The 27,251-nt window shown below is 45.6% G+C and overlaps 1 protein-coding gene across 1 annotated transcript; it reads right to left on the reverse strand.

Annotated features, from left to right (window-relative positions):
* Positions 1–59: 59 nt before the first annotated feature.
* LOC135366499 (protein shuttle craft-like) lies at positions 60–26,726 on the reverse strand. The gene is made up of 12 exons (XM_064599209.1): positions 25,220–26,726; positions 24,398–24,559; positions 21,522–21,766; positions 19,697–19,832; positions 15,398–15,700; positions 12,441–12,755; positions 10,958–11,157; positions 9,007–9,234; positions 6,913–7,088; positions 5,711–5,912; positions 660–805; positions 60–543 (listed from the first exon to the last, which is right to left on the reverse strand). The coding sequence occupies exons 1-12, from the start codon at positions 26,304–26,306 to the stop codon at positions 318–320; spliced, it is 3,426 nt and encodes a 1,141-aa protein (XP_064455279.1). The 5' UTR covers positions 26,307–26,726; the 3' UTR covers positions 60–317.
* Between the last annotated feature and the right edge of the window lie 525 nt (positions 26,727–27,251).

The following is a 27,251-nucleotide window of genomic DNA, read 5'->3' on the forward strand; positions in this document are numbered from 1 at the left end:
AGATTCTGTTCTTCAAAGTTGACATCGGCATTGCAAAAAATTTTCACAGAAACAGCGCACAAGTGAATTGAAAATATTTTTTATTAATATCTATTATGGAAGCAGACTATAAAAAATTCACAAAATGATCACATCATCACACCTTTTATAAAAGGTGGAACAACAAATTACAGCAGGAGCAGAAGTTGCTGTTACTGCACTGGCACAATAATTAAAAAAAAAAAGTAATAAGAAAGCCTCCTGTAAATTTTCTTTGCGTCCTATCGTCACCATACTCTTGCTCTTCCAGTGGCCAGTAGCTAGCTACTGCCACTCTCCTATGAAGCATAATTGAAGTAATCTAGGCAGGACGACTTTGGCTCATCACGCTGAGCTGAATTTGATGACGATGCAGCCGAAGAATTTGCGGATAATCCAAAAAAGGCACTAGCTGGTTGCTGATCACGTCTCCAAGCCACAGATACAGGAGCGGGACCTTTACGCTGTCCTGTCTCTCGGCGGACCAGAGACATGAGGTTCACGCTTGGAACGTGACACTTTTCCCTACGAAAACAAAGGACAGGAGAGTTGGTACGCCTGTATTAGACACCTTATAAATCGTGGTTCACATTCTGCTGATCAATCAGCGTACGAGTGTGTCAAAACAAATTCGTTTCTACCTGTGGGCAGTGACTACAACGTTGCGGTGAGGCTCAGCGTCGTAGCTCTGTGTTTCGCATCCAAAGGACTCTGCCAACTCATGGACTACTCTGCGTTGATCCCTGTTCATCGAGGGAAAGGAGTGGCTTCGGAACTTCTGCTTGGACTGGAACAGTACATGTAATATCGTATTAAGGAATAGGTGATGGTATATATGAGTAACTGTGCCACAGGAGTGGCATATTCTGGGTAAAACGGTATGTAAATGCAAATGTACGCCCAAGTTGGTAATTGTTTAAATAATGAAGACAGTAGCAGACCCAACTGGACTGTCTGTATAGCTAGCCATGGTACTAGTACCTTTTCCAGAAATCAGATTTTATCTCAGTCACAGTCACCTATACTAGTGTTCAACTTAGCAAGGACAAGAAATCTATCAACTACATATGCTGTTGGAGATAAGGAGCCGCAATGGCACGCCAGGAGACAGAGCCGTATATTAAAAGGGAGTCTGGCCATTAATGGGTCATGCCCATACCTGAAGCTCCGCCCACTTTTTCAGCTTTCTGACCAATGCAGCCTTGAAATATGGGCCACTATCAATCAACCTATCCTCACTATTTGTCCCCGTATCCAACATATATTTACAGCGACATTTTAATCAATGAAAGATGAGGAATCACCGAAAAGGTTAGCCTGGTGTAGGACTCGAACAACGAAATCTTCTGGATTACCGGTCCAGTCCTACAGCTGGCTAACCTTTTCAGTGACTTTCATCTTTCATCGTTAATTTCTCATGCAACTTGAGGCCTTGTATGTGATTGTCCCTTCTATGTTGTTCCAGCCTCAGAACATCAGTTCTCCATTATAATCAACTTTTTAGTTGTTGACTTTAGGGAGCACATTGCAACTGTAATATTGAAGTCTGATCTTCACATGATGCGCTCGAAACACTGACGAAGCACAAAGGTAATTGCAGCTCGTGCCACAGACTAAATTATTTCAGCTCTGCCGTCTGTTGCCCACCTAAAGTTGCCGGCAAAAGAACGGCGGTGACGTCGATATCTCCGCCCTCAATTAGCGTCACAGAAAGACATAATGTTTCACGACCTTTGTTTTGCTTTGTTCTTCCTCTTTTTTGCTTTGCGCACCACCATTACATATCAGCGCTTATCACACTGGGGAAGGACAAGAGCTGTGTCCGGCAGGATGAAATGACTGATATAGCAACCGACTGTGAACACACGAAGGAACGAAAGGAAGGAAAATGAAGAACAAAGCAAAGATCGTGAAACACAACGCAACAAGGGTTTTCCAAAATCGCATATGACGTTCTTCTGTGACGTTAAGTGAGGGTGGAGATATCGACGGCACCGTCGCTCTTTTGGTGATCGCTTTCTGTTTCCAGCGGATGGTCGAGGCGAAATATTTCGGTCTATAGCACGCGATGAGATTACTTTAGTGCTTCATCAGTGGTTCAAGCGGATCGTGTGGTGATCAGGCTTTCAGTCAATAATTACAAAGTTGATTGAAATATTTCTGTTAATTAGTCCCCTAACTGAGCAAAAAAATTGGTTTCCTAGTAGCAGCACCGTCGAGTAATCCAATGGCGAAAGTAAAATGGCCCTAAGGCAACTCCCCTTTTTAGGAAAATTTGTTGCAGATAACAGGAAACACAATGCATATTGTCTCTTTCCATTAAACTTCTGCTGGTTGCGAGTCTGCAGGTCTACCCGTCGTATATGTATTAACCCGCCTGTCCGCGTCCCTTGCTGCAGTTTCCACTCAAGTATGAACCTGCTAGACATTCTTGCGTACAGTACAATGCTTGCATGTAATGACTAGGGCCTGACTTTTTAGGGTTAAACCCCTATCCACCCGATATTTACCCCCGAACGAAATCTGTAAAATTCGGGTTTAACCCGAATCTACCCGAAAACATCCGGCTCGTGCGGCACACTCATAAGCGTGCATTAAAATAAAGTTTGGTAACGTTGCTAAACATTGATTGCATGTTAAGACAAATTTTTATTAAACAAAAAGAAATCACCCGAATACACCCGAATTCCTGACGACAGAATATGCCGTAACGGGATTTAACCCGAATACACCCGAATTTTCAAATGAAAAATATCACCCGATATTTACCCCCCGGATTTGGCCAAAAATAAAACCCGAAAAAGTCAGGCCCTAGTAATGACTAATGAGCCACACACACCAGTGTCACAGCCCGTTTGAACACAGGATCAGTGGCTAACACATGATTTCACTCAGACCACAGTGACCACTCAGACAATGGAGCACGTCACGCGTTGTTTTCTGGTCGTCGGGAATAAAACAAGTTCACACCGCCGCAGCCAGAAACACAGACAAAAGGCACACACACAACAGGACGAACTGCAACTCACGACTACTTTACTGTTGAACACACATACACTCTTAAATACCAGAGCAGGCACCTGTTCCCCTATGTATCTGACCTATTTTTTTAGATAACAAAATTCCTCCTGTATGAGGGCGATAGAGGGAGCGCTGACACATTTTTCTCCTTTTTCCTCAATCAAGAATGCTTCGTATATCTCTCGATCCTGCTGTGATCGGAGATTAATTTCTATTGAGGTTTTATCAAAGGCAGGCGAGCATCCACATCTATCGCAGTGGAATGCCAAGTGGCCCGACGGTGGCATCCCTTTCAACAACGTCGCGTGCTCACGTAACCTAGTATTGATACACCTGCCCGTCTGGCCGATGTACACTCTTCCACAGGATAGCGGAATACAATAAACCACACCCTGACGGCAATCAACCCATCTGTTTTTGTGTTTGGTGTTACACACATGTCTTTTTTGTCGCTTGTTCACCTTAGGGCAAAGACTATACAACTTGCAAGGGGCTGAGATCACAACAGGAACATTATGTCTGACACCTACTTTCTTTATGTTATGTGCAAGTCCGTGAAAATAGGGAATTGAGACCGGTCTACCCTCCACCCGGCTCCCACCAAGCTTCGGTAAGCCCTTACATTTCCGAACAAGGCACTCTGCCACAGAGATGAGTAGATCCTCGGGATAACCCCCAACCCGCATTTTTTCTAGCTGAGACTCGAAACTCCCCTGAATTGTATGTTGACAGGACTTCTCCAAGGCAGCCCCCAGGCCTGAAGTGGCAATAGCCCTCTTAACAATCTTGGAATGCGCCGAATCGTACGGTAGTACCATCTTTTTTGATCTAGGGTGGAAAGCCCAACAAATATGGTCGTGTCCCACTCTTAGCTTCAAATCCAAAAATTGGAGGGTACCCTCCACCGGTAACTCAAATGTGAACCTCAGGCCTGGAGCACAGGATCTAAACACATCTAAGCAGGCCTGAACATAATTACCCAAAACAGGTGACCCTAAACTTGAATCGAGAAAAATGAGGAAATCATCAACGTAGCGAAACACTTTCACTCGCCGTTTGGCATCCATCATGTTCTGTATGGCGACGTCACATTGACCCAAGTATATGTCAACTAGTAAAGGAGACAAACAAGAACCTATGGGGGTGCCACTCTTCTGTAGAAACAATTGACCTTCCACTTCCACCACAGTTGCAGTGAGGTACCCTCTTAACAACTCCAAAAAGGTAGACAGACTGATTCCTGTACTATTCTGAAAAGTCACCGTCCCCGAACTCTCAACTCTCTCTTTCGGGGACGGTGACTTTTCAGAATAGTACAGGAATCAATCTGTCTACCTTTTTGGAGTTGTTAAGAGGGTACCTCACTGCAACTGTGGTGGAAGTGGAAGGTCAATTGTTTCTACAGAAGAGTGGCACCCCCATAGGTTCTTGTTTGTCTCCTTTACTAGTTGACATATACTTGGGTCAATGTGACGTCGCCATACAGAACATGATGGATGCCAAACGGCGAGTGAAAGTGTTTCGCTACGTTGATGATTTCCTCATTTTTCTCGATTCAAGTTTAGGGTCACCTGTTTTGGGTAATTATGTTCAGGCCTGCTTAGATGTGTTTAGATCCTGTGCTCCAGGCCTGAGGTTCACATTTGAGTTACCGGTGGAGGGTACCCTCCAATTTTTGGATTTGAAGCTAAGAGTGGGACACGACCATATTTGTTGGGCTTTCCACCCTAGATCAAAAAAGATGGTACTACCGTACGATTCGGCGCATTCCAAGATTGTTAAGAGGGCTATTGCCACTTCAGGCCTGGGGGCTGCCTTGGAGAAGTCCTGTCAACATACAATTCAGGGGAGTTTCGAGTCTCAGCTAGAAAAAATGCGGGTTGGGGGTTATCCCGAGGATCTACTCATCTCTGTGGCAGAGTGCCTTGTTCGGAAATGTAAGGGCTTACCGAAGCTTGGTGGGAGCCGGGTGGAGGGTAGACCGGTCTCAATTCCCTATTTTCACGGACTTGCACATAACATAAAGAAAGTAGGTGTCAGACATAATGTTCCTGTTGTGATCTCAGCCCCTTGCAAGTTGTATAGTCTTTGCCCTAAGGTGAACAAGCGACAAAAAAGACATGTGTGTAACACCAAACACAAAAACAGATGGGTTGATTGCCGTCAGGGTGTGGTTTATTGTATTCCGCTATCCTGTGGAAGAGTGTACATCGGCCAGACGGGCAGGTGTATCAATACTAGGTTACGTGAGCACGCGACGTTGTTGAAAGGGATGCCACCGTCGGGCCACTTGGCATTCCACTGCGATAGATGTGGATGCTCGCCTGCCTTTGATAAAACCTCAATAGAAATTAATCTCCGATCACAGCAGGATCGAGAGATATACGAAGCATTCTTGATTGAGGAAAAAGGAGAAAAATGTGTCAGCGCTCCCTCTATCGCCCTCATACAGGAGGAATTTTGTTATCTAAAAAAATAGGTCAGATACATAGGGGAACAGGTGCCTGCTCTGGTATTTAAGAGTGTATGTGTGTTCAACAGTAAAGTAGTCGTGAGTTGCAGTTCGTCCTGTTGTGTGTGTGCCTTTTGTCTGTGTTTCTGGCTGCGGCGGTGTGAACTTGTCATGTACCGACTTCCCCAACTTCGGACCCTCAGGGAATAAAACACTCACCTGTTTAGCAGTTTGGACCAGCTCAGTCAATTTCTGGTAGACAGCAGCGACGGAGGCCGGGTTTTTACGAGCCTCCTCCTTGAGAAACTCCGAGTAGCAGGACGTGCCAACCTGACTCGAGAGGTCAGCGTTCTGAATGTGAAGGGCTGCAGCGAGGCGACGATTTCGTTCCACCAGCGCACACTCTTCATTGCATTCTAACCTGCAATGATGAGAATCTGTCATGACTGAGTGCCCTGGGGACCTTGAAGCTAACAACAACGGCAACTTTATGCGATGATGATGATGATGATGATGATGTCAGGGGAGTTTCATCACCAGAGGAGATACTCTACCCAACAACACCTAGATAGAGAAAGCCTGCGCGCTCGTCGACGTGACGTAAAAGAGTCAGTCAATCAGGATCGTGTCTTCAACGGCCGTAGCCAATCACAAACAGGCTTTCTGTGGTTATTGCCATGGAGACGAACAACCATCGTCTGCGAGTAGTGATTGAACATTCCCGCATACTAAATGAGAAAACTTGGAAATAAAGCGCAAAACGGTCTCAATCTTTCTCAAAACCGATTTTCTGGAAAGCGCCTAGCACTTTCTGTCCAAATATTCAAACCACAAAGAATATCCTGTGGCTTCAGTCACAAGATATTCTCTAGCAGACGACAGGGCCAAAGGTGTCGTCTGCCGTGCACGCAGCAGTATGCCGCTCCCCAAACTCCGGCGGCGATTGTATGCTCAACACAAGTCGCGGCAGAACTTCCACGTAGTGAGACGTGTTTGGCCTTTTCTTTTGCCAGAATATTCTGTGGCGATGCCGCTAGTATGAATGCACTGTATAGAAGATGCGGAAGTTCCAGCTTTAGATAACGTTATCTTAAAAGGAACGCCGTCCCACCTCTGTTGGTCCTGCAGCACTAGTGATTTCGTAAAGGAGGCTTCACCTCATGCAAGGAAGCATCGGGTGAAGCCCACTTTCGTGGTGGTGTCGTCCATATTCATAGAATAGTCGAATATTCGGAAAACCGAATATTAGATATTCGATTCGCGAATCAAATACTTCGAACGATTGATATATATTCGACTCGAATTCCATAACTCGAACATTCGGACACCCCTACCAGTGAACAGTAATCTTCGATGGATCGTTACCATCCACCCAGCTACTTCAGTTCAGTACAATTCAAACGCTAGAAAAAGGGAGAGACCTCGAAGGCTTGGTCTTTGAGAGGGCCATAACTTCACCAATGTCAACCGATTCTCCGAGCTGGATGCCTTGAAGCTTGGTGGCCAGGACAGAGGCTGACAGCTGGTTGTAAGCGGGGCCGCCTTCTCCACAGCTCACACGTTCTGAACGGTGACCGCAGGCACAGGTAATGGTCACCTACAACAGAAATTCTCCATGTAACCATGCCACAAATAGCTGAAACAGATCATCTATGTCAGCAGCTCTCAAGCAGGGTTGAGAGAGCCCTGTGATGAGGTTCTGTGAAACTGTCTTGTACTTGCAAGTGTAACTTGAGCTTGTACCGGTACTTGACCACTTAGGCCTAAGCCTTGGTAACTCACTGTGTCAAACATGCCATCTTTGCAGAAGAGCATTGCAAAGAGCAGGTTCCTTGAAGCCGCGCCGGTACCGCTGCAGGTTCCCCCGCACAACGTAACTTGAGGAACCACTGATCTATGCAATGTAGCGGGAACTCATGCCCTCCGACGCATGACACAATCAGGACCTCTTGCTGCAATGGCATGTGCGCTTTTCCAGATTTAATAAATCTACAACATATTTCTCGTTTTTCGAATGTAGATCGTCTCGCATTTAGTTTCTTTCTCGTAGATCTCATCTTTATTCAGCAGTGTGTGTCATGGTCAACGAGGCTGGCTACTAGCGGTCTGTACCACAATTCATTTATGGAAGATTGCTATGTACAGTCACTACCATTTCTGCAAGCAAATCACAAGTGAATGCAGTTGTCTGCTTTAAGCTGTCTGCTATCACTGCGAAGCTGGCCGACCCACATCCCTCCGTAATCAAAGCTGCCTTGTTGTATGAGTAAAGTTGCAAATTTCACCGAGCACGCCTTGCCAAGCGATGGCTTGCGGCTGTCATATCTTTGTTATAAAGCTTCGGAAAAAATCAGTTATTTAGATTGGAATAGTATGCTATGACCACTGGCTTCGGAATTCATAAAGAAAAATGTTACCTATGCTTCGCTAATTTTTCAGTTCAATTAGCAGTTGGCTAGGTTAGTTTTGGGTAGAGCTGTGCGAATATTCGAATGTGAAATGAATTTCAGATGCTATTCAAATGATATTTGCAACCTATTTTCAGTATTTGAAATTTTCGAAGATTTTTCGAATAGTACTGAAGCGCATACGAAGAGGGGAGTCAAGTCCTGTAGATCACATAAACAAAATACAGAAACCGACACTGAAGATAGAATAGTACTGAAGCGAGATATTGTTATTGCCATTCTGCAAGTGGTCCATCCAAGTACATCCAAGAGTTAGGTGAAGCCCACTTTACATTACTGCCACTGTTTTTTTGGTGTGCCTGTTCTATTCTGCAAATCGGCTTCACCTCATTACTCTCGAGCATTAGGTGAAGCCCGCTTTACATTGTTTACAATATCCTGTCATTAAAGTCTACAAATTTTGTGAGCTCATGGTCAACAGTGTACTCTGGACACTGCACGTTCCAGTAAATGTACTCCCAACTTTGAGAGTTATGTTCAGTAACAGATGGAATGATGTGCAGTTTCTAAAAAAAGTACAAGAAATTCACAATGTAAACACAGAAATGAGGAGATGCACACTAAGCAGGCTGCATGGAACATGTTGACTAACTCTCAATGCAGTTCATCCCACTAATGCAGTCTACCATACACAACACAGAGGGATCGTTCTCTCACGATATGTTATGATGCATGAAAAGGCTCACATGTTTGGAGCAGAACATCATATAATGAGCAGAACACCACAAAATATTTCACCATGAGGTATTTGAAATTATTCAAATTAGGCCTTTTCTGATTATTTGAATTCAATTTGCCATCTGAAGAAATTATTCGGATTCAATTCGCAGCGTAAGTGGTTCGTAAACAATTCGCATTGGAAATTTTGCTATCCGCACAGCTCTAGTTTTTTTTTTTTTTTTTCAGGCTTCATCCGAAGTGACGCTGATGCAAATTGGAGGTAAAAACCAGGTTTTACTAGGTTTTAACCCTAAAACACACAGTGACAATAAGAGCAACGAAGAAGTACAGCAAGGCACGAGGGCAACTATAAAGCGAAACACGTACAGCTGCCTTGCAGGGCGTACTGGGACAATTTCCCGTGTGGCAAGCCTCAGCACAAGGGTGGCCACAGGAAGGTCTGGGTCTTGGGCATGGCTGCTCACACGCATCGCTCGTCAAACAGGGTCCCGCATGGCACGTACTCTTGCACCGGTGCAGTCCACAACCCAGCTCTTTGTTGCAGGGCATGCCACAGGATAGACCCTCGAGGAAGCACGGCACTGCCTTGCGTTTCTGTAAGCAAAGCGAATATGTCGAGTCGCGCATAAAGATCGTTTTACGTTAGTAAAATTAGTAAATCTGACAGTGAACCCTCTGTGCCAGTACTAGTAAAGCTTGTGCGCTATATGTGGAGAGCCTGAAGTTTTCGGGAAATATTTTTTTCTAAATTCGTGGGGTAAAAATCAGGTAAATAAACATGTGCACTAAATTTGTGTGAATTCGGGTGAAAAAACTTCCAGTATGCTAAATTCGGGGTGAAATCCGGCTCAGTTACTCAACTAACTGTAGTGGTTTGGTACAAATGGTGATGTAACTGAATTTTTCTGCCAAACAAGTAAATTAATGCATTCCTACAGACATCCCAGTGAGGGCAATTTGCCAGGTAAAAATCGGGTTTCACCCTAAAGAGGCAACCTTCAATTCGGGGTGCAAATTCGGGGAAGAATCGGGTAAAACCCTAAAACTTCAGGCTCTAGCTATATGACAGCTGTCAAACTGCCCCTGAGCTGCATTTGGAGTGCTTGATATTTTCTTGTAGCGTGAGTTAAACAACCTCAAGCTTGGTGAGTGAATTCCTCAGAAACTTTCCTCTGATACCTTGCAGCTATTATATTGACCTCAATTTTCGAGCAATAACGAGAGCTAGAGAACTCATGCACAAGATTTTTCCTCAGGAGTCCGGGTGAAGTCATGTAACGTACCACAGAAGATCCTATCAGGAAATTAAACTTCAATGACACATTGTACTTTCCGACGAATTTGTTAATCACTCTGTACACAGAATGAAGCCCATTTCTAGTAGCGGTGGCTTTCATCGCGATGCTCGTTTTGCGTATCACCAAATGCTAAATTCTTATATACGCATCATATGTAAATCGTCCACTACCAAACATACACAAAAACAAACATTCCCCCACAGCAAAAAAAGAGGAAATAAGGCATTTCTATTTTATGCAACAGAGTTCACATCACAAAGCGGGCACGAGAGCAAAAAACTGCCAATTTGTATGCCGATAATTACAGCCTGAAGTTTTAGGGTTTTACCTGATTCTTCCCTGAATTTGCACCCCGAATCAAAGGTTGCCTCTTTAGGGTGAAACCCAATTTTTAAACCAGCGAATTGCCCTAACTGGGATGTCTGTAGGAATGCACTAACTTACTGGTTTGGCAGCAAGTGCAGTTCAATCACTGTTTGTACCAAACCACTACAGTTAGCTTGAGCAACTGAGCCCGATTTCTCCCAGAATTTAGCGTATTGTTAGTTTTTTTTCACCTGAATTCGCATGAATTTAGTGCACCTGTGTATTTACCAGATTTTTATTACCCGAAATTCAGAAAAAAAAAATTTCCCGAAAACTTCAGGCTCTACTGATAATTAGAGCCTGAAGTTTTAGGGTTTTACCCGATTCTTCCCCGAATTGAGGGTCACCTATCTTGGGTTAAACCCGATTTCTACCTGCAAAACTGCACCTAGGCTAGGCACCTCACGGCATCGACATATTAGTTTCTCACAAAATATGCGACTGTCCCTTACTTCCGGCACTCTGGATAAACGGTACCAGTGAACGTTTATTCTACAATAATGCCCGATTTCTCCCCGAACTCAGTCTGAGGGTAGTTTTTCTGCCCGAATTTGCGCGAATTTTCAACATCAATTTATTGACCCGATTTCTGCCCCCCCGAATTTGGAAAAATATAAAACCCAAAAACTTCGGGGTCTCCTGATAATGCATACCTCGTGTCTCCCATAGCACCACTTCTCAGTTAAGGCTGCGCAAGGTGGACAGAAGTCTTCGCTGTGGCACGTGTGCGTGACGGTATGGCCACATGGGTGAGGCCGTAAGCAAGGTTGACTGCACTCTGGTGGCCGCGTGCCGCACGGCACTGGAGGACTAATGCTTGTGCTTCCGCAATGGCAGGCCAGGTCTTCAAAGCCTGCATAATACACAGATATGATTAGAGCCTGAAGTTTTAGGGTTTTACCCGATTCTCCCGCAAACTTGCACCCCGAATTGAAGGTTGCCTCTTTAGGGTGAAACCCGATTTTTACCCGGCAAATTGCCCTCACTGGCATGTCCGTAGGAATGCATTAATTTAATTGTTTGGCAGAAAAATTCAGTTACATCACCGTTTGTACCAAACCACTACAGTTAGTTGAGTAACTGAGCCCAATTCCACCCCGAATTTAGCGTACTGGAAGTTTTTTCACCCGAATTCGCATGAATTTAGTGCGCATGTTTATTTACCCGATTTTTACCCCCCGAATTTAGAAAAAAATATTTCCCGAAAACTTCAGGCTCTAGATATGATGCAGATGCCCAATGAGAAAGCAAGTGCCACACGGTTAATTGTGAAGTAAACCACGAGTCTGCCTTGGGAAAGAAAGTGTGGTACTCAGTTCGTGCGTAAAATAAGAGAATAATTGAACCTCTGTGTGCAATAAGGGGATGAGTGGAAAAATCCCAAACCGAGAAAAGGGGCCAGATCTGATTGTCCGTCCTATTGACACGCACGCATTTCACGTTTTTTACCATCCTATAGCGGGGCAATAAATTGCAATACGGTCCTAAATTTTCATTGACAGGTGCATACTGGTATGTAGATGTCATTGCAGCAAAAACAACAAAGAGGGGATAAGTCGACTGGTCTCCTTATCGCATACAGAAGTTAAATTGTCATGTGTATCAGCATTGTGTATAACACTGTACTCATTGTGTTTAAAATGATGGGACTCAAATCAAAGGTTAAAAGAAATGCTCCCACACGGTTCCTTAAAATTAGGGTTTGTGGTAGGAATTATTTCTTTCAAATTCGGAATATTACGAAGCACTCCGAATATGCCGTACCATGTTAGCTGCCGTCCTTTGAATGGGAAAAGGAAATCCCCGTTAGAATGCCCCACTTGTGGACAGCACTTCGAGCGTGGCATTAGAAAGTTTTAGTGCATCGTATGCCTTTGTGTACGTAACAGATAGCGTTGGTGGTCTCAAGCATGTGTAAAACATAAAGAGAGCTTCGCACAGTGCACAGAACCACCATGAGAGATCGAGAGATTCCTTGAGGTCGAGGAACAAACAAGACGACGAGGACAACAGCCTCGCGTTGTCCTCATCGTCTCATGTGTTCCTCAAGCACAAGGAAATGCCACCTCTATCTAGCAGATCTATGTTGCCAACAAAAGCGTGGCACAACGCAGGCAGTTGGAACGTGCTACTCACTGACGTTCCAACAGGTGTGGCAGTTTCCCCGATGGCAGGGCTCTTGGCAGACGTGGAGACCACACGTGAGCCTCTTCCCACAAGTGAGGGGGCAAGGATGTTCCGTGTCCACGCAGCACATGACCAGGCACTTGTGACGACCGCACTGACGCCGTTTCTGACAACGCCGTTGGCACGTCTGCTCTTCTAAGCTCGCAGCCTCCATGCAGAGAACGTCCCGGGAGGTCGCGCCACAGCGGCAGCGGATCAGCGTGGACAGGGGACAATCCGGGCAATCCCCCTCGTGACACTTGGCCTGGCAGCGGTGGGGATTGTCTGAGGAACATGGGTATGCATGTACGGTGCTGCCATAGATTAAAACTTTGCAGGCACTTTTGTGCCTCTTACAAAGACTTCCATGGACACACTCACGTGTCATGACTAGAGCCTGAAGTTTTCGGGAAATATTTTTTTCTAAATTCGGGGGGTAAAAATCGGGTAAATAAACGTGTGCACTAAATTCACGCGAATTTGGGTGAAAAAACTCCCTGTATGCGAAATTCGGGGATAAATCGGGCTCAGTTACTCAAACTAATTGTAGTGGTTTGGTACAAATGGTGATGCAACTGCATTTGCTGCCAAAAAAAGCAAGTTAATGCATTCCTACAGACATCCCAGTGAGGGGAATTTGCCGGGTAAAAATCGGGTTTCACCCTAAAGGGTGAACCTTCATTTCGGGGTGCTATTTCGGGGAAGAATCGGGTAAAACCCTAAAACGTCAGGCTCTAGTCATGACGTACAAAATTACATAAAGAAAGGAAAGACACTGTGCGAACATTGGGAATTTCGAATCTGAATTGACCACAGTTGAACCTCTATGTAACGAATTTGTAAATGCTGGCTCTTTGTTTAGTTAAACAGAGAAATTTGTTGAATGGAACACGCCAAGCGAAACAAAGATGGCCGCTGAAGCTACCAGCGCTGCGCGTACCGCAAAACGCCATTTGTCATAAAACAGGTATCAAACTATGAAGGGCGCAAGATACCGAGCTTTATTCATCATGTAACGCTAGGTAATCCGTAATTTATGCACAGTATCGCTTGGAGCATTCGTAACTTTTGTATTTCCGGGTGACCTCTAATGCTTTCTCCTGCGCGCTCGCGTATCGACGTTTCTTTGGTTGGTTCACTAGCACTGCTTGCACTCATGCTGCACAATTCTGGAAAGAACGAGAGTACACCGCCGTTGGGTACCGAAATGAGAAATGGGTACATATTACGTAGACGTTTGCGCCGATGGAACTTTGAATGGCGTTGGCGTCACGCACGCACATTTTGCCACCGTTGGCGTGAGCGCCCATGGTGCAAAGAAAAACAAGCGGAAAACGGCATAAAACCGTAACTTGCTGTCATCGGCATCAACAAAAGCAAATTATACCTCTGTCAGACGGGCACATATACGGCCTTTAAAGTTTCGGCATTAAGAAATTGCCGTAAGTTAGATACGACCTTAAGCTCTGGGAAGCTGCCAGACGGTATCCGTGAAGCCATTTTGTCGATGATGTCCACATCGATAAACAAGTCTGTGAATGTTGAATGTAATGTAGTGAAGTCACGTTTTTTTCTTACTGAGAGTACACGAAAGCAACGTTTTGTTGGTATTTTGAAAATACAAGAGCAAACTACATTTGCTTTGAAGTGCTTTTGATATTTTTTTGAGTGGCGTCCGACTTTTTGAATGCAGACGACGCGGTGTGATGCCGCGCGCAGTGGGTCGAGGGTGTCCCTACGAACTTAACACCTGTACCGACGAGATAAAAAGCGAAGCAAAGTGCAAAAATGCCAGAAAAACACAAAAAGAAAAACAGATGACAACATTACGTCGGGTAAAAAACATTTTATTTCGAATTGAATTAAATGTGCGAAATCCTGCTTTTATGGCGCTTGGTGACGAGGCTTGAGCAGTTTCGATGGAATGCCGTAAACTGTCTTGCGGGAACGCCATTGCCCTTCTATCTCAGTTTTGTCGCAAAGGCCGTATTGCACCCCGTCTGGCAAGGAGTTAATGACAGTATGCACTTACGGCCGTGACCGTTAAGGCCGTAAGTGCGCCCGTCTGACAGGGGTATTAGACTTCACGAGAGGCCAGCAATGGGCGTTTTCGTGTCAGAAAACAGGTGCGAAGAGGCCCTCCACCTCTCACGGCCCTCTCGCCGGTTTCGAAACGGCATCGGCGCACCGAAAATTACCGCCGGTGGCGGCGCACATATCCACATGCTCGTGTCTACAGCACGTGACAACCGCAATAACAATAAATTTTGTTGGTGTTGAGCTGAACACTGCTGTTTACCGCGCCACTGCGTGCGCAGCCAAAACCCGCATCTCAAACGTGCTTTTTCAGTTTCGACTTACGGTAGTGACCTTTTGCGTTGCTATACTTTGAAGCGTGCGATTACAGCGAGATAATCGAGGAGTGGAATGTGTTGATATTTACGTTGTCCATGGAAAGAGCATTAAAGAGGCGTAACACAAAGCAGCGGTTCTCAAACTTTTGTGACGTCAGGGAACATCATGGGATGTCGCCTTCCCTCCCGCTCTCTCCTTGTCAAGAGGATAGCAATGCGGAGCCCGCTCTCATTGGTCTCCGCAAAGGATGCGTCCAGTCAACGTGGGAGATTGTTTGAGGAGACCAATTCGAGCCCTCTCTGCATTGTTGCATTTCTTGAGAAGCAGGGAGAGAGAGCGTACATTGCGGTTTATTTCGCTGTTTCTTTTCTTTGGAAGTTTGATTTATTTTTCAACGTTTCATTTCCAATCAGCGGTTTAGTCAATCAGGTTTATATCAGCGTCACCCCCTTTTTCCGGTGTCATTCACTCCTGGGCCGTTTCTCCGGGATCATTTTTTCCTACACATGGGATGTCAGAAGATTGAGAACCCCTGAAACAAAGCATTAATTAACAGCTATGAGAGTACCCACCAATGGGACCACACTGCAATTCTTTCCCGCAGGTGCTTCCACAGAGAGGCACTGGGTCAGTACACGTCGTCCGTGGCTTGGTCCCAGCAATGTCCTCGAGTAGTGTCTGACCGCACGGACAGGACAACACCAGGTGGGGCAGTCTGGGACAGTCGCCGCACTCCCCGAAGTGGCACGGCTTGGAGCAGTCGTGGCTGCCGCATTCGAGTGGGCGGCCGCACGATTCCCCGCAGGAGTATTCGCTCGACACGTTCATCTCTTTCGTACAGGTCACCTCTTTGCTCTTCTTACTACAGTAGCACCCTGGAGCCAGGTAAACAATGGTTAGTGCATACAGTACCTTGACATCATCAACCCTGCATTGCTTGAAACAATAAAGGAGACAAAAGAATCGGCGTAAAAAAAAAAAAGAGAGAAAAGGATATCATATGAAAACCTTTCAATAGATGACAAAAGCAGCACAGTAGAATCTCGATGATACGAGTCTCACGGGGTCGCGGACAAAATTCGTATCGTCCGAAATTGGTATCAAACGAATTAAACCGAAATAAAAATTGAGGCAAGAAAATAGACAGTGACTGTTCATTTTCCGTTACTGTCAGTGAAAGAGGTCGGTCGTAACGCTTTTGTGTCTCCGTTTTTGGACAATGCTGCCCAAACACGCGAGATGATTCAAAAGACGTAGCACGTGCTTTCCACCCGCGAGTCGCGTGACAATGTTCTAAAGCGAGCTTCTCCAAAAGCACGGAGGCGTTAGGTGAAGCCGACTTGCGGAATGGTGACGCATAATGTTTCCACAGGTTGTCCTGATACGTTCCCTCCACGTGTTCTGGTCGCTGTTTTCCGCCAGAGCGATGTCACACAGCTTCGCGGTTTATTGTTGCGAGGGGGATAAAAAGGTCAAAACAGAGATAAGGTGATAAGGTTCGGGGCCGTGCAATCCCTTTGATTTTATCTCCTCCACCACCACCAAAAGGAAAGTCATTGCTTGCATTGCGCTACATGATGTAAGGGAGTCCGTGGTGAGGATCGCCCTCCTTTTCCAAAGAAGCAGCAGCATGACTCGCGCGCTCTCGCATCACGGGGGAACGACCTCTGTCGCATCCTCGGCTCATTCGTATCATCCTAAAGGCAAGATAACGCGTTCGTATCATCCGAACTCTAATATGTACATGGGAAGAATAGGCATTACAGCCGGGACCGGAAAAGAATTCGTATTATCCCGAAATTCGTATCATCCGTGATCGTACCATCGAGACTCTACTGTATATTAAGGGCTTGCACTTTTCGGGTTCAATTTGGTTCCTCCCAATTATTCTGTCCATAATATGTTTCGGATCAATTCGGATCAATTTCAATTTCTTCAGTCCAGCCCAATTCAGTCAAGCGTCTGTGTGTCTTCTTCTACAGGGTTCGCCAATATAAACTTCGAGGTTTGTAACGAAGATAAAACAAATTAGAACAGTGTCGGAAAGACAAAGTAGATGTTAGAAGACGTATTATGCCCCAAAATTTTATGTTGATACTGCTATTTGGTCCGTTCCTCTGCGGATAAATCGTGAAAATTAAAAAATCGCTGCTGCCTAAACGGCTATACCTGTGTTTCAGCTCCTTTCCGTCAGATGGCGAAACGGTCGAACGCGGCGTTGCAGACGACATCGAAATCTGAACAAGTGGAACTGAATGCAGAATCGTACTCTGCAACGCCGCGTTCAACCGTTTCGCCATCTGACGGAAAGAAGCTGAAACACAGGTATAGCCGTTTAGGCAGCAGCGATTTTTTAATTTTCACGATTTATCCGCAGAGAAACAGACCAAGTGGCATTATTGACATAAAATTTTGGGGCATAATACGTCTTCTACTTTGGATTTCCGACACTGTTCTAATTTGTTTTATCTTCGTTACAAACCCCGAAGTTTATCTTGGTGAACCCTGTACTTCTCTTGTCGTGTTCTTTACTGCTGATTACCTTTTCCATGACTATGTACCAACAGGCCCAAACATTCACCCTTCCAAATTTCTTGCCGAATTCCAGTCACATTACAGGGTTGCCAGATTTGGCTACGTTACGCCAAGTAGACCTCTCCCTGTTTGTAAACAAATGACGTCATAGTGTTCGACAGCGTCACGAATTTGGTAGAGTTGAACTACGTTCAAAGCTAGTGGTCGCGCCCAAAAGCCACGGTCTACGATGGTCTCTGAAAGGGATGCGACCTTCGATCCTACTTTTCTTTCAATAGGAGGCAGCGAACAAGTGCCCATTCGTGGAACCCAGCTCTCCCCTTCCGATCTGTTTCACTTTCGGTCTGTCTACCAACGTCATGATGATGTTTGTCGGGTAGAGGTTTATTGGCTACTTTCTGACAGTCATTGCGCTGAAATTTGGGCAACGGTGACCCGGCTATTTTCTGGCTACTTCTGCGGATACTTCCTCGCACTGCATTTTTGAGACTCCTACACACGTAAATAGGGATACCTTTCATCGCGCAACCCATAAAGCCGAAGTACAGTAAACCCCCGATAACTCGAAGTCGTAAAAACCGGAAAAAATTTCGAGATAAGCGGGGTTTCGAGTTAAGCGAACAGCGAAAATTACGTTGCCACGATGTTACTAGTACAATGCGCTATGTTATGAAACGTAAAAAAAAAAAGCGTTCCTACAGTAATAGGGCTCGTAAACAATTCCGAAGCCATTTATTTTTTAACGTCATCTGACACTGAATAACTCCGTAATAGCAATCTGCTTGGCATTTGCGTCTGTGAACAAGAAAGCATCTTCAAGCACTTCAATGCAACGCATGAGACGCTGCTCCCGGCACGTCACTACCGCGGGCACTCTCGACGATTTCTGTATCACTCAGTTCACCGCTACTGGAACATCGCCGTCGTAAAGCGCATAGTCCTCGATGTTCAAGTCCTAAGTCACTCTCCCCAAAACATACGTGGCGCATCACGTCGTTGCACAATTCATCACAGCCACTGAACTAGTCTGCTGGCTCTGGTACGGCGATGGAAGACCAGAAACCCGCATGAAAGAAAGAGTTCATGCTATTGGCTTGATGAACTTTCTACCAGGCCTTTGATAAATGCCACCTTCCGCTCCAAAGTCAGGGACTTTCATGCGCGTTGTTCAGCCATCATGGCGGCGCGAAGAACAAAACGAAGAGAAGCTCGGACGAATGCAGAGGAGGAGGAGGAGGAGTGACGTTGGGTGGAAAGGGTAGTGCTGTCTGCCTGCCACAGCTAGCGGCGCGTGAGGCGTGAGTCACTAGGACTGAAACGCTTCGACCTTGACCTAGCCTCTTGGACCGAAGAATGCACGTTATCAGCCGTAGGTACGCTGACCTACCGGTGATGGGATTTCGAAATATCCGTACTCGAGCAAAAAAAGGCTTCGAGTTAAAAGGGCCCAAATATATAGGAAGCATTGGGACATGGATCGGGACGCGAAAAATATTCGAGATAACCGATATTTCGAGATAGGCGAGTTCGAGTTAACGAGGGTTTACTGTACGCACAATTCGTTCATTCCTGTCCCCCTTAACGATCAGCCTTCTCTCAGCCGGCACTACGTCCTGTGGACTGTGGTGTTGTCTACTGGAATTCTAGCACTCGTTCAACAGCCTTGATTCAATATATGATGCCTGCACACCACTGTCTACAGAATTGGCTACACACAAGGCAAATTGGCTACGTTTGGCTACTTTCACAAGCTGCATAAGTGACTTTTCAGGATTTTGACCTGGCAACCCTCGTCACGTGTCATGCGCACTATTTAGTAGCAATCTGTATGCATGTCAGATGTAACAAATATTTGTGTACAACAATAATCTATGCAAAGCACACATGATGTTACAACATGTGGTTACAAAGTTGTTGTTGCTGTTTCGTGCATGTGTCTACAATGTGCAAGGAACGCATGTTTAACCGCCATACGAGTATGCACTCTAACTGCAGCTGGAGTGCCGGACAGAAAGAAAGAACAAACTACGTTGTAACACCAGACTCCACCCCAAACTACAGTCAAACTCCTTTATAGCGAACACCTTTTTAACGAAAATACTATTACAGCAAATTTCTTTGCGGTCCTGCTGGAGCCCTATAGGTCCAATAATGGACATCCTTTTTAACGAAAATTCCTTTACTGCGAATTTTTTTTGCTGTCCCCTGAGTTTCGTTGTAAAGGAGTTTGACTGTACATGTTTAAAAATAGCACCCCCCCCCCCCCCCTCCCCCGAGCCTGGGAAAGGCATTTGACACAATAAAAGTCAGACACCAAGCATACCGTAGTCACTTACTCTGTGTTACGATCTTTTCGCAAGGTTTACAGCCCCCAGCATGGCACGGAACATCACACGTGTGAATCTCACAGTTGAGCAACTGCCCGCAGGGATCCCCGCAACTCAGGTCCTGTTGTTGGCTACATCGCACGCACTGCAACGAAATGGCACACGTATCTCTGTCACCACTTTCTAACGTCAAATTGTCCAGGACTCTACAAATAGGTGGATTTTTGCGGATGCCGAGGTGAATAATTGTATACAGTCAACCCTCGATTTATGAACACCCTCGGTTCCCCGAAAAATCGTTCCTAAATCGAGGGATTCATAAATTGAAAATTCCGTTAAGTGAGTACTATCGAACAAATGGAACAGTATTTCCGAGTTGGTATTGTGTTTATAATGCAATATATTGTGTAATTTTGCTTTCGACCATGCCTTCTGCTGTATCAGTCTCATAAAACACAGATGTTAGCGCATTCACACTCTGTTTATTATGCAATACTAAATAGTTTAATTTTGCTTTGGACCATGCCTTCCGCTGTGTCAATCTTAGAAAGACGATATGTCAGCACATTCGCACTCAACTGGTCTCAAATTTCCTCTGGGGTTTTTAACCTACGTTTATTAATCTCAGGGTGACAGCGGACACCTTATTCATGAATTGCGGTCAGGAACACTTCTGCAAAAACCTGTTTGTTGTTCGGATTTCGAGGGGTTAAGAACCGAGGGTGCAATACCTGGAAAACATTTTGTCTGTTCTGGCGTCATTCATAAGACCACGAATAATAATAGAATAATCCCTTTGAAGGTTTTTGTTGGCCTCGGAACGACCCGTTCATAAATTGAGGGCAAAAACGCTGGGCAACGCCTAGTTGGTTCCCAGAAATTCCATTCATTATTCGAATATCGAGGTTCATAAAACGAGGGAAAAATGCATGTAAAAAGTTTGGTTCCTCGTGCTAGTGTTCATAAAACGAGGGAATTCATAAATCGAAGGTTCATAAATCGAGGGTTGACTGTATTCGATTTGAATTCCGAATCAAATATGGAATTCTATATTATTTGAATTTACCCTGCAGTCCCACTTCTTCCATGTTTTCCTTTGCATAAGATTGCAAATAAAGGAAGTTGAATGATTTTGAATCGAAGCGATATCTGCGCTAAACCAAGTATATTCGAATGGTTCCGAAATGGCGCTCATAAGCCGAAAAGCACCAGAAAAGAGGGTATAAAACAAAGTGAGTGCGGCTTTATACAAAGATTTAAGAAAGTTCCTGACAACTGCTTTCCCAAAAACTACAGAGTTTGTCCAGTCAGTTCAATTACCAAAGTTTGCAATAAATATGCTTTTGAAAACCTGAAACTGATGTCACCACTGCTTGCTTTAAACTTGTTTTTCAAAATATTTGAGAATTTTTTACTATTTCAAGAGCCACATCCCCAATTAAGTACTGAGCTTCAACTCTAGAAGGTACAAGTTGGCGCAACACGACATCTCATGTTGCGAGACAACTAAGATCATGAGAGAAGTCACAAACACACGCAAAACAAAAGGTAGCCTAGCTGTGTATTTACACGAGGAAGATCCCCATGGAAAATTATACTAAAAGAAAAAGCTGATTTCGGGGAAAAGTTCTACTGTGCCTTGTGTAGCAGACACAGCAGACGACATGACCAGCCCTGTCGTCTGCTATGAAATATTTTGTGGTTGAGTCCGGAAGATAAATCACACGTAGTAGTTAGAAGAGCGTGAAAAGATACGATGCGGAGTGCTCGCGCTCACGTGTCAGCGAGAGGTTACGACGCATGTTCCACCGGATCGCAAGAGAAGAGGACGTACCCTCGTAATCCGTCCGCAGTGACAGGGCCTCCGTACAGTTGCAGAACACGGAGGGCACGGTCCCGGGTGGCACTGAAGGGTACAGCGATGGACGCAGCCCCTGTTACGGCCGCACATCTCTCCGCAGCTGTGTGGGACTCCGTAGCGGTTCCACTCTGGATCGACGCGCTTCCCACAGAAGCAGAAATACTGATGCGGCACAGCTTTGGTTGTGTGCTGGCATGCCGGGCACCGCCAGCCACCCTCTAAATAAAAAACACAGATGGAAAAAAAGAAACAGAAGAAGAAGAAAAGAAAAGAAAGAAAAAGTATCGCTCGTAAAACAGGGTGTCCACCAAACTGCAGCCTTCAAATTCCCTGACTTTTCCAGGTTTTCACTGACTATTTAAAGCAAATTCCCTGACAAAAACAAAAGGTAACTTGGTGCCTGCTCATACGTTTTGATACCAGATCCAACATAAAACGGACCATTTATTAAGTATTAGTGAGGCTACCCTACTATTCTGCGTCAGAGCTTGTCATACTGGTGAACTGCTACTCGCGGTAACGTTGCTGCGGCATCGCCTCTCAACCACCGGTCGGCACTCGCGATTCGCCGCGCATCATCACGACACTTGCCTGCGATTTTCCCTGACTTCAGCTGCTTTTTAGCCAAATTCCCTGACAATTCCCTGACTTTTCCAGTCACATCAAAATTCCCTGACTATTCCCTGTTTTCCAGGTTTTCCAGGTTGGTAGACACCCTGGTAAAAGTATCGACCGTAAGCACTCTAGGAAAACTACGTGATAAAGGAAGCTGTAAAATCAAAGATAATCAACGCGATGTTGTCCACTTTAGAGGAACATGGCGATTGGCATATTGTGTCTTTGAAACAGTTATCGTGAGCGCCTACCGATCTACTAGAAATCATTAACAACATTTAAAGTCGGCAGGGAAGGCAGTGAATACAAATTTTAAGCGTAGAAGCACTGTTGTGATTTGTTGTTCCTTCAACATATCGTTCACGTGTCAGTAACGAAGGTAAAGCTCCGGTCTCAGTCTGCTCCAGAATATTATCCCCCAATGTTACTCTATATGTACGAATATTCACATCTATACGCAACATCATCGTACAACACATTCACGAAAAAATCACGAAAGAAGCTGTACCTGTGAATACATAGGACCTGACTTTTTCGGGTTTTATTTTTGGCCAAATTCGGGGGGTAAATATCGGGTGATATTTTTCATTTGAAAATTCGGGTGTATTCGGGTTAAATCCCGTTACGGCATATTCTGTCGTCAGGAATTCGGGTGATTTTTTTTGTTTAATAAAAATTTGTCTTAACATGGTACTAATGTTTAGCAATGTTATCAAACTTTATTTTAATGCACGCTTATGAGTGTGCCACGCGACCCGGATGTTTTCGGGTAGATTCGGGTTAAACCCAAATTTTACAGATTTCGTTCGGGGGGTAAATATTGGGCGGATACGGGTTTAACCCTAAAAAGTCAGGCCCTATGAATACATAGTCGTGGTTATAATGACCAAAATACAGTCTTTTGTTGACTTATGAATGGTTAATCTTTCTCGAAAAATCCTCGGTAAATCAAGGATTGAAAAGAGTGTTAGAATGACAGGAAATGCACTGCATTACACCCCAATATGCGTGCATTTCCAAGTTTGGCTCTAAAGTGACAGCTGCTATCCCGACCACGCCCCCCAGAACAATGAGTCATATTTAAAGCCTGAAGTATTAGGGTTTAACCCGGTTCTTCGCCGAATTTGCACCCCGAATTGAAGGCTGCCTCTTTAGCCGATTTTTACCCAGCAAATTGTTCTCACTGAGATGTCTGTAGGAATGCACACTAGCTTGCTTGGCAGCAAATGCAGTTACATCACAATCTGTACCGAACCAGTTCAGTTCTGAGCCCGATTGCTCCCAGAATTTAGCGTACTGGAAGTTTTTGCACCCGAATTTGCGTATTTATGTATTTAGAATGTTGAATGTTAGAATGTTTAGAATTTTGAATTTATGTATTTAGAGCGCATGTTTATTTACCCAATTTTTACTACTGGAATCTAGAAAAAAAAAACAGTTCCCGAAAACTTCACGCTCCAGTCATATTTCATGGGTTAATCGCCTCTTCTTCTTTTTGCGTTTTGACAGTGGGACACGGAATGTTCTACGTTTCTTACTTTGTTGACCTCCATTGGCCTGTTATGGACCTGGACAACTGTGCCTACCCCAGTTCATAAATAGAGAACAAAAAGAGTGGGGTCCTTCAAGGTGTTTCCCTGAAACATGTGTTCACTGTTCAGAAATCGAGGGTTCATAAATAGAGCCTGAAGTTTTAGGGTTTTACCCGATTCTTCCCTGAATTGAAGGTTGCCGCTTTAGGGTGAAACCCGATTTTTACCCGGCAAATTGCCCTCACTGGGATCTCTGTAGGAATGCACAAACTTACTTATTTGGCAGAAAAATGTAGTTCCATCACCGTTTGTACCAAACCACTACTGTTAGTTTGAGTAACTGAGCCCGATTCCTCCTCGAATTTAGCATATTGGAAGTTTTTTTCACCCGAATTTGCACGAATCTAGTGCACATATTTATTTACCCGATTTTTACCCCCCGAATTTAGAAAAAAATATTTCCCGAAAACTTCAGGCTCTATTCATAAACCAAACAGGAATAACGAAGGGAGGCGTTTTGTCCCAGGATGCAACGTTCGTAAAGCGAAGGAATTCGTAAGTCAACGGTTGACTGCGGAATCGGCGCTGGCCAAAGGCGAGCCCGTGTATGCACTGAGGTGCCACGCGTGGGAACTCTACAATTTCGTGTTTGCTGAACCCCAGCTGAGAACCACTAGTCTCTTCTAACCAACCCATTGTTACCTTTAACAATGGCAGAAGGTGAGGTGGCCCACTTGCGGACACAGTGCAGGTGGTAGATATGGTAGCAGTTGCAGCACGACCAGACGGGGTCCGATCCTCGCATCCGCTCGCAGCAAATCATGCACTCGCAGTCGCCATTCATCAGCTGTTCCGTCAGGCGATCTGCAACGGAACGTGAATGGGGGAAAACCGGTTACGACGACGCAGGAGATTAATACGCAAAACGGCACAGGCCACATTCAAAGTCCAGGATCAGGAGCACGCTTTCCCGCGGGCCGAATGCAAATCCGAAAGGTCCAACAACGCGTGTCATTTGTCCGGTCATTAGTCGAGCAAACGCAACCAGTTTTGCATTAATCGGAGATAGCCTATACGGACAGAGAAGTCTCGGGTCACGGATCGATACTGCAAACGCAGTGTGTTCTTCTTCAGCGCGCTGAAGAGCAGACTGTGTTCTGTCCAACCTGGGAATAGTGGCGTGCAGACCTTTTACAACTCGCGTAGTCTGTTTCCATCAGGGGACTTCCTTCTTTCATCATTAATTTATTAGGCACTTGAGGATTTGTACGTATTTGTCCTTTCTATGCGTTCCAGCCTCAGAACATCAATTCCCATCATATTCCCATCAGGGGGTATAAAGTTTGCTTCGAATAAGTGTAACACATTTTCGGGTATTATTTGTTACATTAGTTTCATAATTTGTATCTGCGAGATGATGTACCCGCCTCCTCGCACTATTTTCAGGGTGGTCAGACCACAGCTGTCATTTTTGTCTGCGGCTTCGGTGGAAGTGAGAGTTTTTCTGCGGCTCCGCAACCTCACCTTTCTGCGGTGCGTCGTCTGCCCTGCTGACTGAAGAGCTCTGCACTTTCTTGGGAAAGATGCTCCTGTCGATCGCAGATTCTCGCAGCCAAACCATCGGGAAGTTGCATCCCTTCTTCCATTTCATTTCGTCCTGCTTCGCTGTCCTTCGAGGTTCCGCGCTCCGCTGTCCTTCCTCTCCCGCGTGCCTCGCCACTTCGTCTTTCCACCGTGCGCTGTCCTCGTGATTTTCTTTCGTCCTCCACTTGGCTCTTTGGTCTTGACGTGCAGCAGCTGGAGGTCCCGGGTTCACACGAGGACTACGATTCTTTCTAGCTGTGGCCCCTTGCGAAGTTTCCGCTGACCCAGAGGTTGAAGCTCCTCCGGGGCCTGCAGGCGGATGTTGCTCCTTGTCTTTTTCAGCCCTTTGAGGACCTTGGTTCCTCTCATATCTCTGTTGCGACTGCTTCCTCGAAGACCTGACGTTAACGTTTTGCTGGCTGCAGTGATTGTAGACTTCTTCAACAACGTGAACGCCATTTGGAGGCGGCTGATTCGTGGGATTCCTTCTTTCTCTCGCAGATTTCCTCGCTTTCCTGGCGGAAGGTGTACCGGGTGATATTCCATCACCGGTGCATTTCGGAGAGGAGTTATTGCTATGAGAGGCCTCACTATAAGGCACGCTGCAGGGCTGTGCCCATTCATTGTGCGTGCGGTTATAAAAACGCCGGTCGTATCGAAAGGGTTCGCCTTTTCTCCGGCTTCGTTCCTCAGAACCCTTCTGTTTGCTGGCCCTTACGTTTGATCCGACGTTGGCACATTGATTAGCATAGTGCTTAAAGTTGGAAGAGTTTCTATTTAGAGACACAGTTGGAATACCTATGCTTTGCGGGGTTCTGCAATCGCCAGTGCTCCACACGGCCGAACTGACTGGTTGGTTCAGTTGCGGGTCGAAGTAATAAAACCCACGGTGCTCCACGGGAGCTGAGGCGGCTGAAGGAAGCTGGACATCGCTGGCTACGTACGATGTGCGTCTACCGTCGTCGAAAGTGTGGTACAACTCGCTTTGCGGAATGTATGCACCGGAACACATGGGAACGTCCTCCATTGCCACAACAGCAAAAGTCGGTCGGGCGCTTTTAGGGCAAGAAATAAATGTGCTAGCGAAAAAAGTCGTTGCCACAAGACGCAAAATACCGTCACTTATCCTCACGTAAAAACACGGACAGCTGTCGTGTTCCTAGAAGTGATTTATGGCGCCCTTAAGGAAAATAGCTGAATGGGCAGAGAGGTATACACCGTTCCCCGTGAAATTTCTCGATTCAAGCACAAGATGACGAGACACCTGCACGAAATAATCGATTAAATAATTGATTCTCGTGCTACTGATGCGTCAGCCGGAAGATCAGTCTGATCGGATTTGTACGATATTAAATAGGTGTGAAGCACAGAGAGGCTAACAAGCAACAACACTAGAACAAGAAACAAAATCCACTGCACTGGATTGGATTGGCTACATCTGAGCAGAAGCACAGTGCCATAAACCATAGCCTCATAGCCTCCTATATACCATACTGATCATGCCTACTACGTGGCGGCGCCGCACTACGTGGGGGCGCCAGTTTCTCAGAATACACATACACAGAGCCGGACTCCTTCATAAAGCAGAGCTGCGACAACTTCCTCGGTAACTAAGACGTGACACGTTGCCGTTGATCGCACTCTCTCAATTCCCTCCGTCGCCAAGTCGCCAACTCAACTTTATGGCCAGTTCTCACTTGGCGACGCCCGACGCGGCGTCGTGAGCGCGCGACGGAAGTAGAGGCGCATTTCCGCCGCCCCGACAGCGCGCACAATTTTCATGTTCCCACCACAGTGGCCTTCCGTCGTCCAAAGCAGACGAAAAATCAGGGGGCGTGACCTTTCTGTGTCACCTAATTGGTCGCCAGCCGTCGTTCTCGGCAGCTCTCGCCGACGTCGTGAAAGAAGTTCGGCATGGCAGTTTTTTTGGCTCGACGTCTCTCCTCTCCCGACTCCGGAAATGCGCGTCTAT

The sequence above is a fragment of the Ornithodoros turicata genome, chromosome 8, assembly GCF_037126465.1.
Source record: "Ornithodoros turicata isolate Travis chromosome 8, ASM3712646v1, whole genome shotgun sequence".
Lineage (NCBI taxonomy): Eukaryota > Metazoa > Arthropoda > Arachnida > Ixodida > Argasidae > Ornithodoros > Ornithodoros turicata.

Coding starts and splice junctions, on each gene's coding strand:
- LOC135366499 (XM_064599209.1), bottom strand. CDS start 26,306: ATGGAGGACGTTCCCATGTGTTCCGGTGCATACATTCCGCAAAGCGAG. Junction 15,701..19,696: donor CGAAAAGATCGTAACACAGA/GTAAGTGACTAC, acceptor ACCTGGCTCCAG/GGTGCTACTGTAGTAAGAAG. Junction 806..5,710: donor TGGTCCAAACTGCTAAACAG/GTGAGTGTTTTA, acceptor GTACTGTTCCAG/TCCAAGCAGAAGTTCCGAAG.